Raw genomic sequence first — 20,889 nt, forward strand, 5'->3', positions numbered from 1 at the left:
CGGCTCCCGTTGACTGCCACGAAACACTGCTTTGACATGACCTGATCGCCTCAAATCTCCTCGATTGCCCCCATAGCCAAGGGGAATCTCATTACTTGGTGAAAATTCGATGCCACGGCTTGCATAGCGTGAAGCCGCCCCCTTCCAAGGATCAAATTGTAAGTAGATGGCACCTGTAACACCCAGAACTCCACCTATTTGACCACGGATTCCGCTTTGACCGGCAAGATAATCTTTCCCAAAGGCCACTCCGGTTGTGAGTTGAAACCAACCAATGGCAATGTTGCCGGGGCCAAATCCGTATCTCGGAGCTTGAGCTGTTTGAAAGCATCGTAGTACATGATCTCGACCGAGCTTCCCTGATCGATCAAGATCCGTTTGACTTCAAAATCTTTGACGCGAAGGGTAACTACTAAGGCGTCATTGTGCGGTGTCTGAATGCGCTCCAAGTCCCTTAAGGAGAAACTGATCACATCTTTAGCTTCCGTCTTCCCCCTCTTAAGCGCAGGCTGAGCTGACAAAACTTACCTCATGTGCTCTGCCTTCTTGATCATACCACGGAGCTCGCAAACACGCGCCGGTTCCACTATGCCGTGGATGACATTCACAACCCCTTGAGGAGGTGCATCTCGGTCATCTGGTCCCCGCAGATCAACCGGAACCTGATTTGCCTTAACGCCCCCATCGATGTAAAGATCCAGGTGCCCGGCTGCGACTAGCTCTTTCAAGTGTTGCCTCAAAGGCAAACAGTCCTCTGTTCGGTGCAGTGAAATGTACAATGGTATTTCAGATTGAAGCCCTTCTGTCCATCGCCCAACTTAGCGGGAAACCGAACATACTCCTCGTCACGGATTTCGCTAAGTATGCGATAAATTGAAATCTTAAAGACCGTGGTGATGCCGGTCCTTGCTTTCAATCTCCTGTTTGCATCGGCTGCGTCATCCCGTGGGTAGTCATCCCAGTCATTCTAACGTCCTCTACCCCGGTTTTTCCGATTCGATCCACGGTCCGATTCCTCAGCGCGGTCAGTAGATCGGCCGGACTCCTGTCCGACTGTATGCACTTTTCCAGCCTTCTTGTCTATCGCTGCTGGAACTGACTTCGCGGTAGACGCCGACGCATCATCCTCAACTCGAATATGCTCATTGATGCGTTGCATGAGTTGGCCCATGGATGTCGGCTGGTGCATGGTAAGCGAGTCCCGCAATCTATGTCCAACCGGGAGACCACGCTTGTATTGCGTGATTGCAAGGTTGATCGAGCAATCCAAGATCTCGTTGAAGGTCTCCCAATACCTGGAGTTGTATGCCTTCAGTGTGTCGCTCGGTTCCATCTTGACACTTAGTAAGTGATCGACTTCCTTTGGTGTTTTTGTGTTGGTTTTGAAGCGCGTCACAAAGGCTTCGGCCAACTGATGCCACCTTTGTATGCTCCCTTCCGGCAACCTCTCGAACCACTTCAAGCCCAGCTCGCCTAAACTTGATGGGAAGATTAGGCACATAAGTCCGTCATTTCGCCTATGTCCGGCCATAACCTGTCGGAAGTGGCTTACATGCATGTAAGGATCGGTTTTTCCGTCGTACAGTGTGAACTTAGGCTGGTGGAAGCCTGCCGGAAACGGTTTTGTTTCTATTTCCAGGGAAAAAGGGGTGACGCTCAGCCTGGCCAAGTCCGTATCTACAAAGAGTGGCGCTGCTTGGCGGGGTGGAGGCATTCCGACCTCCTCGCTGGCGTGACCCCCATAGGATAGCCGTTGAAACGCCGACACCCTTTGAGCCTCCCGCCGGCGAGCTCGTTCCTTCAAGACTGCCTGCAAATCCTCTGAGTGAGCGGAATATGAGTACCTCGATGTCGTCACCGGACGCGAGGGCTGGTAGGTGCTATCCTGCGCGTTGGAATTTTCTGCGCGCACACCTGAATCACCAACCTTGTAACTTCTGGTAACAGAAATGGATGGAGTGTGTCGCTGACTCTGACTGCCTGAACGGCGGGATTGGGTGCGCTCACTGTGGTCTACCACTCCATCTACACCCTTCCCCCTAACATGCCGCTTCAGCTCCTCCATCTCCGCCGCCATTCGCCAGATGACAGCGTCTTGGTCCCTCAACTTGTGTTCCAGACGTCGGGCATGTGATTCTCTCCGCCGCCGATGACCGTCTGGACTTCGTGAATGACCATAACTTCTTCCGCGCTTATCCCGCGCGTCTCCTGACTGTCCTCCGGTGGGTGTCTCCAAGTCCGCCATTGGATGGATGGCGGGAGGTCCTTCTCTCCTTCGGGTAAACTCCGGGGTGGCTCCGTCTATGGCAGACAACGGAAACTCGTCGTTGTTCGCCATGGACGGCGATCAGACGAGCATGGAAGACAAGGTTTTGTCTGTCAAGGTTCCCACAACGGCGCCAATTGTGCGGGGAACAAATATTCAGGCAAGCCCGCACTCCTTTCTTCCAAGCTTCCGCTTCTATCCGGTCACCTGCGAGCAAATAACGGTGAGCTACCCGGCGGTGTGTGGCCGGAAAAATCCTCCGACGATCAAGTTAGCGCACACCTTAGGATAGAGAGAGAGAGAGGAGTGTTTGAGTGTAAGAATTTCCTTACAAAGTGTTCCTGTCCCGCGTATGGGGGGCGCAGACATGCTTATATACCCTTCTGCGTCCCAAATCTACTCTCATTGGTCTCTCGACACGTGGCTCTGTTATCCCATCTGTCAGCACAAATCTTACTATACATCACCTAACCCAACTGCCAGCCCACTCTGCTGAGAGCACGGCAGCCGGGCAACATTATCTCGGCTATCAACGGCCATACTAAACATGCCCAAGTGCAGTTAATGTCGTAGTTTCCTACTACCGGGCTTAATTCCAGCCGTGCTTAACTATATTCCGGCGAAGCTGAGCTGGAGATTGGTAACGCCGGTCAGCCAAAGACCTTCTCGGCCAAGCTCCAAGCACAGGCCTTCCTACCGGGTTAAGGTGCGTGCATTACAACCTTGCAACGCGTGAGCCGGGGAGCCTCATCTAGGCTGTTCCTCCACCAGTCCAACCTTCGCGGAACCGAGATCAGATAACTCGGTTCCACGTGGGCTTCGCCATTACCGAGCAATATCACGGCCTGATCTTGGAGCCTAATACCTCGGCCCAAATCTGTTCGGCTAACGTCACGGCCCAATCTCAGATCATAAATCTCCCTCTCAATAACAAAATACTAAAATTTGAAATGGACCCACTGAATTAAATGATAGAAACAATTCAACTATCATATCAATTTATAAACTATATTATAATTTGTAAGAAAATTCTATTTATATAGCATTACTCTTCTATTATGATAGTAGCAATTCAACTACCAACTGACACCAACATTAATTTGTAAAGTAATATTGTAAATTTTGGTTGTTTGTATAGAGCATTACTCTAGTAGTTTAATAGCTAACACTGTATTTTCAATTAGGGTTGCTTTAGGACTTCAAACACTAGCAACCCTTCCTCAAAGTGATGCTTGCTGTGTCTATAAATAAGCTGCAGATGATGGTAATATCTAGTTGAAGGTCCTATTTGTGAAGTTGCTTCCACATCCTATCACACTGGAGGTGGGTCCCATACAAACAAGCAAAAAATTGTAACATCTGTAATCTTGTACATCTAGTCCATCGCATAAAGAACCAATCCGCAGATAGACACATAGTCAAGCAGCAATTTTAAGATTCAGACAGTGTAGAGAACATAAAAAAGAGATTGTGTATTGAAATAAATCAATTTATATACTCTTTCTCCAATCTACAAGCATACCCAAAGAGGCACCAAGTAATTTAACATATATATATATATATATATCTAAATTCTCATACATTTAATGTTATCATTGCTAACAAGAACAAATCATGAATTCTGCTATACAATCCCAAGCTTGAAACCCTTCTTAGTTTCACTTTTATATTTATTATTGCTATTTTATATTCTCACCGAGTTTCATTCTGTCTCCTGCTATTACTCCGAGGGAACAACTTCCCAAATCCATTTCGGCTCTTTTCAACAGTAACAGCCTGCTGCTGGCTTCTTGATAGCAACGAGCCTGCTTCCCCACCATTTTCTAGTGGACCGGGACAACTGGAGATCGTTTTTGGATCTTCAGAATCGTTTTTTGGCGAATGCAAGTCACCAGAAGGTAGTTTCAATGATTCAGGACCATCTTCAGGAAATTGTGATCCTTCTTTAGGGAGCTCTGTTGTTTTCTCGGAGTCCATTAGGAAGTCTTCCAATGTTGCAAGGGATTTTAATTGCCGCCCAAGAGAGGCGATTGTTTTCTGGCACTCTGCAAATTTACTGCTGGCTATTGCTAGCTCCTTGTCCTGTTATAAACATCACAAGACATTGACAATCTTGTAAGAAAACAATTTACATATGCAAAACAACATGCGTAATCATGCATGATCATGCCAAGACTTGTTAGAAATATAAACCTACTAGAAAAACCTAAGGTACCATATTTAGGCATTGTTTGGTAGTGCAATTGCTTTTCAAGGTTACAAGGAAGAACAAGATTTTTACTCTAAAATGTTGAAAACAGTGAACTTTCCCTAAAGTTGCAGATTCATACTAAAATGTCTACTTATCTTAAAAGAATATTATATAAACAAATCGTTCCTGCAACAAGAAGAGCATGTACACCACCAATCTTTGGGAGAATTGAAGGACCATACAAGGGATTCGAGTTTGATTTGAACATGAAGGAAGCTCTACATGTCACACGAAGCGTAGTTATAATGCAGTATACTCAAACCCATATGATAGCATGATACACCCCAATTGATGCAAGATCACAAGGGACTTGTAAAGGGAAAAGATAGGAAAGGAAAATAAAGTAGTAGCTAAATTTCTCTGTTTTGGTTGGGTTGGGAAAATGAGAAGAAAACGAATATGTATTTTAAAAAAATTATTTTTTGTTTAACCATGTCTTTACAACCTAAAACTGCTAATTTGATAAATCCAATTCCTAGAGGAGAAGCATACAACAAAAATGTGTTATTGACCATGAAATAAATCCCATGGTAGCTCGTGATTATGGATACAGATGTACCTATATATTTCACAAATAATAATATATTACCCTAATAAATTGAATCATAGTAAACATGGAACAGCAAAGGTCTGGATTTTAATAAATAGGAATATATAAGTGCATAATACGAACATTGATAAAATAAAATAAAAATCAGGATTAAAAAGTTGATAAAATTCATATGGTTTTCTTCTTATACATTTCAATCATCATTATTGTATCTTGTCATGTAAGCTTCTTAAAATATGTTGTTTGACAACCAACCAAATTAACGTGATAATAAGAAATTCATGTTTTCGTATACGCATTTCTTCCAAGAGCTGACACATTCTGTCTTAATCTCCCATTTTATATCTCAACCATCTATGTATAGTTCTTGGAAAGCATGTTTATCATATGAATAATTTTTAATTTTTTTCATGAAGTATAAAATGTAATGTGTTTGATCCGTATACTATAAGATTCAAATTGAAAAATGAGTAGTTTTGATTCAGTTTCGAACTTAACAGAAAATGGAAGTTTGATTCCATTTTTACATACACGTACGTACAAGCATAATTGAGCCAAACTTTCAGCTTCAAGGTATGAAAAGATTTGCATATTGGATGTGTTCTTCGTTTAGAAACTGTTTCTTTATCATTGGTGCATTGCAAGGGTTTAAAAGTCAAATTGAAACCAAATTGCATTATATAACTGACCTGTTTTATCTTCAAATCTCCACTCAAGCTTGCTGTATTCCGGATCTCAACGTCATGTTTCATTCTCAAAATCTCATCTTCCATTTTCCGACACTTAACCACAGCTTCCCCTGACAAAGCCCGCTCCTTTTGAATCTCATCTTCCATTTTCCGACACTTAATGACAGCTTCCCCTGACAAAGCTCTCTCCTTTTGAACCTCTTCTTCCAAAAAACCAACTTTTGAAAGCAAGGTTTTAATCTCAGCTTCAACAACCATTAATTGTGACTCTGCCAATTCTCTCTTTGCATTGGTAGCCCCCAGCTCTGCCTCAAATGCACTTCTTGCTTCATTTGCCATAGATAACTGAGTTTGAAGCTCAACCAACTTCAGCTCTACTTCAACTAATTCCGACTCTGCCGATTGTCTATTTGCATTTGAAGACCCAAGCTCTGCCTCTAATGCACTGTTTGCTTCGTTGACCATATCTAACCGAGTTTGAAGCTCCACCAACTTCAGCTCTACGTCCATTAACTGATCTCTTGATGTCTTAACTTGATCTTGGCATTCAGTTACTGCCATCTCCAATTCCACTTTCTCCATTTCCATCTTCTCTAACTTCTCCTCCAATTCAGCCGTCCGATTAATCATTGCGTCGAGTTCAGCTTTTAAATGGCTTTCCCCGCCATGGGGTTGGTCAGACAAAGCTCCCGATTCTGGGCAACAGCTTCCACTTTCTGTCTCAGGTAATGCAGCGAGCCTTTCCATTTCAAGGAAATCATCCATGAGATTAATATCAACCGAAGGGACCATGACGTTTCTTCGAATAGCATTCTCATTCTTAAATTGATCAAGCTCTGAAATTAGAGCCGATGCCCATGAATCAGAATGGCTAGGTTCACACTCATTCGGCTCTAAACCACTAAACTTGCGGCTTTCGTTATCAACCACCAATAGCCTCTCCCCGCTATCTGATTGGCTATCTGTGAAGGATTCAACATAAACTGACGAGGCAGTAACAGACCTGTGATCATTCGCAGACGATGCTTTGCGGGCCCCAGCCTTTAGCCTGCGGCACTCTGCTTCAAGCCTAGCCACCTTTTTTATGCTCTCCAAATGTTGTTTACTAGCGGTTTCAGCAGCTTGGGTGCTCAAGTCCCTCTCAATAATCCTAATTTCTAGCTCCTCGACCCTGGAAAGGAGCTCAAGCTTTAGAGCTGAGTTTTCTTTCTCAGCAGCCTCAAGCTTGGTTTGGAATTCAGGATCAATAGAGGTAAGGGATTTGGCTACAGTTGCTTCATGTTGAGACTGGAGCTCAACAAGCTGACTCTCGAGTTCAGACTTTGTTGATTCCCATTCACGAGTTTTCTTGGCAACAGCTTCATGAATCTTCTGATCTTGCTCTTCTCTAGCTTGTCGAAGCTGTCTAACACACTCCTTGAGAGCTCCATCAAGATTGTTAACTCGATCTTCAAGGGATGAATTCTTCTGAGTTGCAACCTCAAGTTGTTGCTTTAAAGCCAACACTTCACTTTCAGCCCTTTCCCATCCTAGCATTTGAACGATGAATAGAAAGATCAACTAATTGTCAATTTCCAACTCAAAGAACGAAGATGGGAAGTGTGTGGAAACGATGTTAATATGCTCAAACTTTCCACATTTACAATGACTCAATTGAAAAGTGTACATAGTTCTATTTATTCAAATCAAATAAATGATTGATACCTGAGACAGCTTCCTCTGCAACTTTTGCATGCTGCTTTACCAAATCTTCTTTGGCCCTGATGTTGAGAAGAGCTTCTGAGAGCTTCTCTGATAGAGTCTTCACACTATCATTAAGTTCATCACTGGGCGCAGCTTTAGATGTGACTTCTGGAGATTGAGTATGATGGTTCAACCATGCCTTCAGTAATCACAAACCCAACAAATATAAGGACAAGGACAACTTCAAATGCATGCGGAATGGGAAAGAAATGTCTAAGCCTTAAATCACATCCATCCCAAAAGAAGAAGAGGATAGCACTCAATCTAGCAACTGGTTGTAGGCCAGTAGTTCAATTCTAGGCAACTATGTAAATTAAAGATTTAGATACAATCCTTCCTAATAATTGCGAGCCACAGATGAAAACAAATTTCCCATCTATATTGAAATTTAGAGATGAGAAATTTGTTTATTATTTTTGTGTAATGTAACCAATGGTTGAAGTTAGTTTTATCTTTGTCATATTTAAATAATCTTGCCAACAAATATCTAGGTTCCAATCTGCTGAGAACATGTGAAAATCTCAAGACACTGATCTTTGAAGCATAAATGCCAAGAAGCACGGACACGGAAACAAACACGTAAATTTTCAAAAAAATCCAGGACACGACACGTTATGGATATGTTCAAAGCGTATATTTTTAAATATTTAATATGTATTTTATGTCAAATATTTAATTTTATCAAATTTATCAACCTTAGCTATGCTATTTTAATAAAAAAAATTAAAAAGTTTGTTTTTTTTTGAAAAAAATAGTACTCAGCGTGTCCCTAATGTGTTCTCAACGTATCCCTTGCGTGTCCTCAACGCGTCCCTTACGTGTCCAACGTGTCCGCAGCGTGTCCAAAGTGTCCCAGCATGTCCAACACATGTCCGGAGCGTGTCCAGCGAGTGTTCGACACGTGTCGGACACCTGTACTCGACCTCTGGAGAGGTGTCCATGCTTCATAGTATAAATGTCTTTAACATGTGGATAGTACACGTTTCCACCTCTGCCCCAACAACTACAGATTTTGGCAGAAAAAGAGCAGGTGGGTGGGCGGCGGATACATCACAATGTGAACCATCAAAGAGAATAAAAAACTTCCCACAAGCCAAGCTGAAATGATGGATTTGGATTTGTAATCAATGAACCAATTTTTCAAGGCCAAGTATCCATCAAATGGACCATTAGTTAGGCCTCGTTTGGCATGGCTAAAAATCACTAAAAAAATGTCAAAAAACTACTTAAAAAGCAAATCATACACTAGTCATTCACATTTTCCGATACAACTAAAAAAGTCATTCCCAAACACATTAATTTTTTTCACCTCATAAAAAAAGCAAAAGCCACTAAAAAAGCCAGTTTCCAAACGAGGCCTTTGTTTTATTCTCAAATCCCGTCCAGTTTCACAAAATAATGGTAATACCAGGTAAACAACTATGGAGTAAGAGAATCTGATAAAAAGGAGAAGATATAATAAAAGAAGCCAAGAGCAAATGTACCAAATTCGTTTAATGTCATTATTAGGCTACTCGCAGTAACTTAGAACAAAAAAATAATTACTCTGACATATGTGAAATAGCTGAAGATAAATTACGGACAAAGTTCTTGTCAATTGGAAAAAGTGTACTTTTGACAATTGTGGTCCAACTATGATGGATATCCCACAAAGGTGGTCCAAATGATGGTAGACAACCCAGTCTCTGAACAACACACCTGTCATCGATCTAGATAAGATGAAAATTTGTCAATGTCATTTAATAATTGAGAGGTGCTTCAGCACTTTTGAAGTTCAAGGGGTTGAATTGAATCACAGATTGCACATAATTATTGCAGAACAAAGCACAAAGCGCTTCCACAGCTTCAAGACCACTAACCTCTAAAACTCAAATCTCTTCCCAAGACATTTTCTCCTCATATTAAGCACAAACTGATCATTGATTGAAATGTGTTCAATATTAAAATTTAAAAGAAACAATCGTACAACTAAATGTTCCAAATTCTCCCCAGAGTAAAATTTTTATGTGTCTTGTTGGCTTCAAGTAACCTCTTAAAAAGACAGGAAAAGCAGTTCAACGCTACTATTAAAAGAGGACCAAGTGCAAGAGACTCCCGCTGGAGAGGGCAAGATGCACGTAACCTTATCCCCATATCTTGAGAGATGGTTTACGGGACTCGAATCTGCCAACCGTGAATGCTAATGCCAAGTCTTACCGTTGGACCAAATCGCCCTTTCACTTGAATATTATAATCAAATTTAAAGTAAACTGCAAGGTAGTCACTATAATATAATAATAGAAAATTGGAAGCAACAACATCTGAACAGAAGGAAATGAGCACAAAGCGAGATCTGCTTGTATGGTACTGCAGCAAATTGTACCTATTCTGTTAAAATCGAATATACATACACCGTGTTATATATACATGCATGTATAACTTGGGCACGTATACACCATTTTTTGCATGTTGGTATAATTAGGAGCATTGAAATGGTCTTTAAGGTTCTAATACAGCAAACTCACTAAATCACCCTTTCATACCAATGGAAAAGAATAAATGATTTCCAATCATGGGTACACAAATGGCTCAAGAAAAAGGAGAGTCATGATTAATTTAACTCTCATTGTTTAATATTTTGTGTTTTGCATAAAAACTGGACAATTGAATACGAAACATCCAACAACCAAGAGACAAAAGTGATAAACAAGCAAGAAATCAGGAGAGAGAGAGAGAGTGTAGGAATTGTTGAATATATGGGGGAATTAGAGAGAGAAATATACTGATTATAGAAATCATATTAGGTAGAGCCAACAATGCAAAATATTCATAAAGTCAACACATTCAATTAAAAGGCAAAGATTGGAATTATGAATAAGGATAAATGAATAGCACTAACCTGATCATCAGAGAATCTTTCAGAATGAGACGACGCCGATCCCGAGCTCTCAGTTTCACCAGGACTTTTCTCGGAAGACTTCCTCCGCCAGAGCCAACTCCGGCGGTCCATCTCAATCTCCAGCAAAAATAACCCCTCACAAACACTTCATCTGCAATTTCACCCAATTATCTCCAAAATGTCACTACCCACAAAACCCCAGAAAAGAAAAGCTAACCAAATCTGAAACCGACTGATATAAAAGCCTAAAATCCGAACAATTTGAAACCCCAAAATGTACATAAAACCATCCAAAAGCAATGTTTGTGTCAACACCTATCGGAAACCTAATGATGTGAAAACCTAAAACCCACAATCCAGAAGCAGTATTTGGGGCTTAAAAGGTCAATTTTGCTCAGCACCAACTATTTTAGAAAATAAAGGGTGTTGGCAAGTCAGTTCACAAGCTTTGCTTAGAATTCACTGCCCAACTATCCGACTTCCAAGAAAAGTTTTTTCACCAAAATCCCCAAAAAGGTCAAATATAAAATCGACACGCTTTTGAATTCTCAATTTAACACTGGAAATTCCTTGCAACACACAATTTGAACAACTCATCTGATGGGTACCTCTTAAATCCCCATAACCACCGAGAGAGACAGAGATAGAGATATACTCTACATATAGAAAGTTACGGAAATTGCACATGGCCACGACAACCCATCTCATAAAATTCAAAAATGGCAAATACCCAGTAAAAGATATAGCAGGAACAAGGATGAACAAGGATACCCAGAAAGCAAAACATCAAAAAGATTAAAAACAAACAAACAAAATCAAGAAAGAGAGCGAGAGAGAGAGAGAGAGAGGGATAAGATACCTTAGATGATTGTAGAGAAAAATAAAAATGGAGCCTTGATTAAAAATCAGGACAATTAAATTAGTCAAGAATGATGATTCATCTGCAGTGGATAGAAACAAAATATATACCTAAAAAAAGGCTACAATCTGCAGAGAGATCTACGGAATGTCAGCACAAATGTAGATGATAATTCAGAGGAATAGAGAGAAGTCTCTATTTATTCCACTCTCTCTTTTTTTATTATTCAAATACAATAATAATTTTCTCTTTTACTACTTTTTTTTTTTTTTTTTTTTTTTTTCTCACTCTGGGATTTGTTTTTTTCAAATGGAGATGGCGTTATTCCCGCCTATGGATGTGGGATTTCACTTCCACTTGTCTACTCATCAGTCTCTGCGGCACAGAACCCTTTCTTCTCTCTCTACACTCTCTCTCTCTCTAATATATATCTTCAGTGGTCCGAATTCGAACAACAGTGTCGAACAGCTTTTTTGCTGTTTTTTGTTGGTTTGTTCCTCAGACGATTTCCATGTCGTAATCACCCACAATATATAATAAATAATCATAAAATGAAAAATTATGTAAATACATAAATAAAATACATATTTTATGTATGGAGGATTAAATGTAGTTGATTTTGATTTTGAAAACAAAATAGTATTTGTTTAATTATAAAAATATTATTTTCATATTGTTCTATATAAAAGGGAAACATTAAGGGACACATTCCTCATGTCTATCTTATAATTAAAAAAAATAAATAACATAACATAATTTTATATTTTTTGAGTTATAATTATAAAAAAAAAATGTCATAATTAATGAGATATAATTAAAATTTTCATAAATTATAACTAAAATAATATCATAATTAAAAAAAAATAATGGTTATAACTAAAGAAAAAAATGACATAATTAAGAGTGCATATAATATACTCCTTTCAAGGATGTATATATTAGAATTTCTCATATAAAAAAATTATAATAAATCAAATTGTGACCTAAGGAGTCATTTGGGAACAAATTTTTTAGTTATTTTTTTTTTTTTTTTGTTAAAATATGAGATAAAAAAATTAAATATTTAAAATAATTTTTTTGATTTTTTACAGAAAGATAGACACAAAATAAAGTGATGAAAAGAACTTTTTAAGTTATTGAACTTCGTTGACTTTTTAAGTTTTTTAGTAATTTTTTGAAGGTTAAAAATTAATTTTTTTAATTTTTTTTTTAAAAATGAGTAAAAAAAATAAGAAAGTTGTGTGACTCAAAACAATTAAAAAGTCAAAAAATTAACTTTTTATCTAATCACCAAATTAACTTTTAAAAAGTCAACAAATTAAAAAATTAAAATTAATTTTTAAAAGTCAAAAAATTAAAAAATGATGTGACTTAAGACCGGACCGTTCCCTAATCACCAAATTGGTTAGCCTCCGTTTGGCAAGTTAGGTTAGGAGTTTTTTTTTACTATTTTAACCACAAAAGATAAAATAAGTTATTTTAGCCACAAAAAATAAAACACCGCATCCAATCCATAATCATTACACTCTTCTCTCATAAAAAAAAACTAAAAAATTCAAAAAGTCCTTCTCAAATCAAGCTTTTTAACCCATACTAAAATAGTTAAAAAATTAAAAAGCTAACCCACTTCCCAAACCAATCCGTATGCTCGACTAATTTTATTTTTCACACACTGGCACTTTTGTGAAAGGTCAATTCATCCTCTAATGTACCAAAAATAAATAAAATGAACGCATCAAAACGATAATTTCTTTTAGAAAAATTACAACAAAAAATAAATTTTAGATAAAAATATTATTAATAAGTGAAAAAACAACGTAAGATATGGGTGACTTGTAGGGGAGAATTTGGGTGGAAGGAGAGATGAGGGAGCAAAATGGTCGAAGGAAAGTACTTCATAAGTGAATTTCACATTTTCATAATTATTTTTATTCTCCTTTTGTTTGTAATTTTTTCCTTTTTTTTTTTATAGTAATTTCTCCCTTTTTTTATGATTCAAGTTGTCTGTCAATTAAAAATGAAATTTTACTACCAGGCAAAAGTCCATGTATAAGACTCATAAATCATTAAATTTCATGTGTATTATTACCATCAGTGAAATCTCATATGTATCAAAAAAATTATAATACTCATAATTAAATCACATATTTTAAGAATATGGTGAGTGACGAGTTTAATAGAAGAATCGTGTTGTTGGCAGTGTCATGAGCCCTCTCTATCAAACAACTTGCAAAATTCATCATAATCTTAGTGTCCACATGTTCAGATCCATCACCATATCATCGATTTTTTGTTTCTTATGGTCCTCATCAATAATTTGATTCTCAACGTTGGATTCAAAATTGTATGAATTTGAATTGAGACTCTAATGGCAGTTTAGGGACTTTGCATCTTCTCTTGTTGTTTCCCATTCAATTTGTCCTCCCTGTCGACAAAAACTTCGCTAGGCTTTGTTTGGGAACAGGCTAATTTAGTAACTTTTTAGCTATTTGGCTAAAATATGAGTTAAAAAAAAAGTATATTTAGGATGACTTTTTGACTTTTTACGAAAAGATGTGCAAAAAGTAGAGAAAAAAGAGAATCTTTAACTTTTTGGTATGAGTTGTTGGCTTTTTGGCTAATTTAATAACTTTTTAACTTTTTGACTAAAAAGTTTGATTACCAAACGAGGCCTTAGTCTTTACTCCCAATGGATTTTGTTGGAGTCAAACTCTAAGTTCATTGGTCAGACAACTTCTCTTTTCTCTCTCTAAGTGAGAGTATCTCTACCTATTGGTAAGTTTTCAGGATCATTATCTTGCCAGTCTCACACCAGCAAAAGCAGCCGGAGTGTGTGGATTCTGGAGAGCTTTCCTCAAATCTAAGGCCTATTTCAACATTTTCACAGTTTCACCTAGGGTTTCTAGTTTGGAGGAGGTAGAACACGTCAAACTTCTTGAAGAATCGAGTGAGAGTGATGATGTTTTAGACCTCTGTCTTATTAGAAAGGTTATCACTCAAAAGACTTTGAACAAACAAGCAGTGTGTAACATCCTGCAGACTGCCTGGCGGCCTAGCAACGTTGGATATCTCACCATGGTCGGAGAATGTTTTCTTGTTCTAGTTCAGCGATCTAGAGGATAGGTGGAAGGTGCTTTTCAAAGCCCCATGGTCAGTCATAGGACATCTACTCGTTGTACAGCAACTGGAGGCGGGCAAATTAAAGTCGAAATTGGAGTTTCAGTGGTGCCCCTTTTGGGTTCAAGCACATGGGTTGCCGGTGGCTAAGCTGACCAGACAGAATGGTGAAATAATCGGAAAAAGAATTGGCAAGCTCATTACAGTGGAGGTGATACACTATGGGCTTCTCCTAAAAATAAGTTTTCTCCGAATGAAATGTCCTTACAGTAATGAAAGCAGTTCATTAAATAATACTTCAGTCTTTCAGTCAGAACAGTTATTCAGTCATATGTGGTACATCCATTAGCATAGCAGTAAACAATAGGTCTTAAAGACCGAACAGTAATGATGGCCATCAATCAGTAAACAGTAGTGGTTCCACGAGGGAACCGACAGAGATCTCTGTAACAGTAGCAGTAACAGTATACAACAGTTGCTAAGGATGCCACAATACATTTCAGAATATAAGACGTACATTCAAACAATTAACAATAATTACTTCAGAAAACAGTTTCGTTAAACAGTCAGAAAACATTCTCAGTTGAACATATCTTTACACAATTGTTACTCACAGAGTTTGGGCTACAGTATGCTAGAGCGTGTCTCCCCAGTCGCCAACCCTACACAGTTCACAGGTTGAACACACACTAAGCTACACAGTTGGGAAATATCATAACTTAATCCATAATTTGCCTTGGTGTGTTCTACATCTATATCCTCATTAAGATGCCTTAAACTAGGCCTAAGAATGCACTTTTAAAAGCATTTTCAGAGTTTTCAGAAAACAGAGTCCCGCTCGAGCGCAGGTTTACCCGCTCGAGCGTACAGGCAAACAGAGGTCCCCGCTCGAGCGTCCATTATACCGCTCGAGCGGACCAAAAAGTACTGGATAGGGGAAATCCCCGCCCGACACCCGCTCGAGCGTGTCACCCAGTCCTCCGCTCGAGCGAACTGTTCTACAGTGCAAGATGCTGGAAGTTCGATTTTCCCGCTCGAGCGTCACTTCCCCCGCTCGAGCGGACGACTGAAATCTGGAAATCCCAGATTCGAGCTCCAGGTTCAAAACCCAGCTTAGATGCATAAAATTCGATCCCCTTGGGCCAATGTTCTGGAAAACTCTTTTAAACACATAGAATAACATGTTTCAAAACTCAATTTAGGAAATCAAAGCCCAAGGGTATTTAATTCAAACCCAATTTCCAACCATTCTTCAAGAACAACATTCAAACATGTCATGCATGAGTTTTAAACCAAGTTAAAGCTCCAAAGCTTGTTCAAATGAGCTCATTTCTTTTCAAAACCAGATGAGTTCATGGTCTTAAACATAATTGTGAACATGCATGTAACATTTTGCCATGAAAACAACTCAAACATCTACAATACAAACATGCATGCATGGAATGAGCTTCAATTCAACATGTTAGAACTAAATTATGACTTAGCTCCTCAATTAGACATGAACCATGCATGAATCATTTAATATTCAAGAACAAGAGAGTAGTTATTCTACCTTAGGTCTTCAATGCAAGGCTAGAAGCTCAAAATAGCAATCTATACTTCAATTACCAAGCAATTCTTCAAGTTGAATTCCAATTTCTCTCACTCTCTCTCTCTCTTCTCTCTAAGTCGGCAAAGCAAGGAGAAAGGCTGATGAAATTATGTGCTTAAGTGTATCATAGGGCTCAAATATGTTATATTGAGTGGGCCACTAAGGGTTAGTTTGGTAATTAAGTCCAAAACTTGCAATCCATCAATATTTAATCTAATTTAACCATACCTAATCAGTTTTCAGATAAATACACCATAAATTCACATTAATTACGAGGGTCGAGAAACATCAATAAATTCCCGGTTCGACCGTCGATAAGGCCTTCAATTAGCAGTTTAAACATAAAACGTGAACAGATCAAATAAACAATCGAACAGATAGAATACAAATTAACATACATACTCAGTCAATTCAGTTCTAGTTTTCAGTCAGTCAGTTCAGTACTTTATTCAGTTTAATCATCAGTCATAATCAGTTCAGTTTTGACGGTAATCCATGTTTATCGGTAAGCAGTGATGAGGGTTATTACAGTCTCCCCTCCTTATAAGGAGTTTAGTCCTCTAAACTCGAGTTACCTTCATTCTGGAAGAAAACAGGATTCAGTGGGAACAGTTCAAGATATCTTTTAGCCATGTCATCTTCCCTTTCCCAAGTGGCATACACACCACCATGGTTCTGCCAGTCAATTTTCACTAGCGGGATCTCTTTGTTTCTCAGTTTCTTGATCCGTCTGTTTACAATCTGTATAGGCCGTTCCTCGTAAGTGTAGTCATCACTCAACATTACCCGAGTAGGCTCAATTACATGGAAGGGATCCCGGAGATAATCTCTTAACATCGAAATGTGGAAAACATTATGCATGTGCTCCATTTCAGGAGGGAGCGCAACTTGATACGCCACCGGATTAATTTTCTCAATAATCTCATACAGTCCGACGTATCTTGGCGCTAACTTGCCTTTGACTCCAAGACGAGTCTGGCCCTTCATTGGTGTCACTTTCACAAAAACGTGATCACCCACTTCATACTCTCTGTCCCGTCTTCTGACATCCGCATAACTTTTCTGTTTACTCTGTGCAGTTTTCAGTCTTTGTTGTATCAGTTTTATCTTTCCAGTCGTCTCATATACGATCTCGGGCCCAAGCAAAGGCCCATCTCCAACTTCTGCCTAGCAAATCGGAGATCTACATTTTCTGCCATACAATGCCTCGAAAGGCGCCATACCAATACTCGAATGGTAGCTGTTATTGCAGGCGAATTCAACTAATGGCAGATGACTTTCCCAATCTCCCTGAAAATCAAGGACACACATTCTCAGTAAATCCTCCAGAGTTTGGATGGTCCTTTCTGACTGTCCATCTGTCTGAGGATGATAGGCACTACTCAGCCTCAATTCAGTACCCAATGTAGTCTGTAGACTTTGCCAAAACCTCGATGTAAACTTCGAATCCCTGTCAGAAATAATGGACACAGGCACTCCATGCAGTCTCACAATTTCATCAATATAGATAACAGCCAATTTGTCCGCATTATAGATTGTCTTGACAGGTAAGAAGTGAGCAGATTTGGTTAGTCTATCAACAATAGCCCAAATTGAATCCATACCTTTTCTGGAGCGAGGTAACCCAACGATAAAATCCATCGTGATATGCTCTCATTTCTAGTTTGAAGGTATGTAGCTCACAAACAAGGAGTGTGGAAATGTTGTTTGAAGGGCATAGGCTCAGGGTGTAAGCGGCTCCCCAATGTTTCAGTTGATCTAGAGGCTCAAAATATGCCGGCAAAATATCTCATCATGGAGTAGAAGTGAGTTCAGAAATTCTAAAACCCAAATAGCCATCTTAAAGAAGCAGCTGAACGAAATCCAAGCTCAACCCCCATTTGAGGAAAAAGTCCGAGACCAATTGGATATCAAGGCCAAAATCGCAGAACTTCTAGAAAGAGAGGAAATTTATGTTCATCAGAGATCTTGTATTAATTGGTTGTCTCATGGGGATAAAAACACAGAGTTTTTTCATGCCATTCTCACCCAATGGCGCCAATGGAACCAATTGGTCAAGCTGCAAACTGAGGAAGGAGATTGGGTATCTACGGATGAGGACATCAACGCTCATTTGCATGACTATTTCTCAAAGCTTTTTATAGGAGTTGGCCATAGGGACATGGATGAGGCTCTCAAGGGCGTGAGCCTAGTGATATCTACAGACATGAATTCTTTCAGCTTGGTGCCAATAAGGCCCCTGGACCGAATGACTACCCTGGACTTTTTTCCCAACGCTTTTGGAATGAGATTGGCCCTGATGTATGCACAACAACCAGAAGTTTTTTCGAAAGCAAAAGTTTACTAAATGGGCTAAATCAGACAAACCTGGTCCTCATTCCAAAAACAAAAGCCTCGCTTAAGCTGTTTCACTACAGGTAAGGGTGTGCGCGGTGCGGGTCGGTGCAGTTTGAGAGAAAAATAGAAACTGTATGGCGGGTGGCGGATTGATAAAAGTGTCACTAGAATTTGTCATTTTCCTTATAAAAAATCGGCGGTTCGGTTGGCAAATAATGGCGGATTTGCCTTGGCGGTTCGGGCGGATTGGCGGTTTATAAAAAATATAATTCAAATTACAAAACTTAAATCAAAGAGTAAAAAAAAGACGAGAGATACCGTGATGTTAAGCATCTTGCGAAGCTTTCTTCTGATGCAGCAAGTGTAGCAACAACATGATAATATCAACGACTATGCCATCAGTTCATTACAAGCATTTGTGGAAGCTACAATGATCAAATACAATACATAAAATTAATATCATTCAGGGTTTACAATATATTGAAAATGTTTACTGTTGAAAAGTATCTAGATAGAAAAGTGAGCTGATGCAAGTTTGTAACATGGCCAAAAAAAAAAAAATTGTAAAGTGAATTGGAATCCAGCTTTATTTTGGATTACTAACATCTTAAATTCCCCTCGAACAGTAATGTAATACTATATTCTAAGGTATAGAACAACAAGCAAACTTAAGTAAAAAAGAATTTTTAGAATCTTATAAAACATGATTTAATAGCGGTGCGGGTCGGTGCGGTTTGGAAGAAAAATAGAAACCAGCGGATTGATAAAAGTGTCACTAGAATTTGCCATTTTTCTTACCAAAAACCGACGGTTCGATTGGCAAATAATAACGAATTTGCCTTGGCGGTGCGGTTCGGTGCGGTTTTGGCGGTTTCGGCGGTATTATGCACACCCCTAACTATAGGCCTATAAACCTTTGCAATTTTGGGCTCAAGATTATAACAAAAATTCTAGCCAACAGGTTGAAAAGTGTGCTCAGCAAGATCATTTCTCCTAACCAATCAGCTTTCGTGCCTGGCAAAATGATCCATAACAATATTCTCATTACTCATGAAGGTTTTCATCATCTAAAAGTCCAAAAATTGGTAACTCCCCAGATATGGCAGTAAAGTTAGACTTTAATAAAGCGTATGATAGAGTCCAATGAGATTTTCTTCAGTTTACTGTTGCGAAGGCTGGGTTTATGTTCTCAATGGATTGGATGGGTCATGGAATGCGTTACCACAGTCTTATTCTCAATTTTTGCTAATGGAGAGAAGCTTGCCAGTTTCAAACCGTTCAGGGGGCTTCAGTAAAGAGACCCTTTATCTCCTTACCTTTTCATTCCAATGGTAGATGTTCTATCGAGACTTATAAATCAGAGTTTATTGGCCAAACAGATCACTGGAATAAAAGTAAAACGTTCATACCCAACTCTTTCTCACCTCTTGCTTGTGGATAACGTTCTTATTTTCCTTAAAGAAAATCTAAACCAATGTCACAATGTGCAACATGTTTTGAGGGTCTACTGTGAGGCTTCGGGTCAGCAGATAAATTTTGATAAGTCAAGCGTCCAATTCTCAGCCTTTGTCAGTATGGGCATTCAATGTCAGATTTGTGAGCTTCTTCGGATGCCCTTTGTCAGAGATGGGGCGAAATACTTAGGGATTCCTTTCTGTTGGAAGAGATCGCGATGTGAAACGTATACATACCTCATGGAGAGAATGATGGACAAGCTCCAGGGATGGAAGTTGAAATTGCTCTCACAAGCGGGGTGTGATGTTTTGATTAAGGTAGTCGCCTAAATGATTCCATCTTTCGCCATGTCTTGCTTCTTATTCCCAAAGAAGTTGTGTGCATTTATGAACTCAATCCTCAATAATTTTTTATGGAAGGGAGATCCGAAAAGGAAAGATATACATTGGGTAGCTTAGAACAGAATGACAGTTCCTAAACTATAGGATGGGATGGGTTTCCATGATTTCCACCTATTTAATAAAGCTCTTCTTGCTCGTCAAGGCTAGAGGCTCATGAACTTTGCAAATTCTTATTGTGCAAGATTTCTAAAGGGAATTTATTACCCTAATACACAAGCTTCATGAAGGCTTCGCGAGGTAATCGATCTTCTTGGGCTCTGCTAACAGATTAACGATGGGGCATCAGTGAAATTCTAGGAGGACAAATGGGTTCCAAAGACACACAATTTCTGTATCCAATCATGAAAACCTATCGGCTGCCTAATTGAAACAGTACAAGATGTGATTCATCCAATTTCTAAAAACTGGGATATTTCAACTCTAAACTCTGTGGTGTCGCCTGCTGAAGTGGAGGCCATTAGTGCTATTTCCATTTCTATTTGTAACCAAGAGGACCAACTGACTTGGCATTTGGACTCCAAAGGACAGTACTCTGTCAAATCCGATTATCGCGTGGCAATTGGTGAACCCAATGCCCAGATCTTAGCCACTCCCTCTACTTCCTTTCAAGTTCCAAATAAAGTGTAGAAGCTGATTTGGAATTTTTCTCTTCCTCCCAAACTCAGACATTTTTTGTGGTGAATACGCAATAACCTCTTAGCAATTAAGCATAACCTTTTGTTGCGGAAGTGCAGTGTAGTTGGAGCCTGTCT

General features: G+C 39.2%; 1 protein-coding gene across 3 annotated transcripts; it reads right to left on the reverse strand.

The window, feature by feature from the left end:
- Positions 1-3,739: 3,739 nt before the first annotated feature.
- Positions 3,740-11,740, reverse strand: LOC114307525 (filament-like plant protein). 3 transcript variants are annotated; one of them, XM_028252916.2, is made up of 5 exons: positions 11,347-11,740; positions 10,378-10,528; positions 7,461-7,638; positions 5,757-7,285; positions 3,740-4,348 (listed from the first exon to the last, which is right to left on the reverse strand). In XM_028252916.2, the coding sequence occupies exons 2-5, from the start codon at positions 10,486-10,488 to the stop codon at positions 3,959-3,961; spliced, it is 2,208 nt and encodes a 735-aa protein (XP_028108717.2). In that variant the 5' UTR covers positions 10,489-10,528; positions 11,347-11,740; the 3' UTR covers positions 3,740-3,958. The 3 variants fall into 3 exon arrangements, with proteins under 3 accessions (XP_028108717.2, XP_028108716.2, XP_082746194.1); XM_028252915.2 differs by having other exon boundaries at positions 11,237-11,740; XM_082890068.1 differs by lacking the exon at positions 11,347-11,740 and having other exon boundaries at positions 10,378-11,206.
- Between the last annotated feature and the right edge of the window lie 9,149 nt (positions 11,741-20,889).

This window comes from Camellia sinensis, chromosome 1, assembly GCF_055761805.1.
Source record: "Camellia sinensis isolate YWXY chromosome 1, ASM5576180v1, whole genome shotgun sequence".
NCBI classification, from domain to species: Eukaryota; Viridiplantae; Streptophyta; class Magnoliopsida; order Ericales; family Theaceae; genus Camellia; species Camellia sinensis.

Coding starts and splice junctions, on each gene's coding strand:
- LOC114307525 (XM_028252916.2), bottom strand. CDS start 10,488: ATGGACCGCCGGAGTTGGCTCTGGCGGAGGAAGTCTTCCGAGAAAAGT. Junction 7,639..10,377: donor AAAGATTCTCTGATGATCAG/GTTAGTGCTATT, acceptor TGATTACTGAAG/GCATGGTTGAACCATCATAC. Junction 4,349..5,756: donor GAGATTTGAAGATAAAACAG/GTCAGTTATATA, acceptor TGTTTATAACAG/GACAAGGAGCTAGCAATAGC.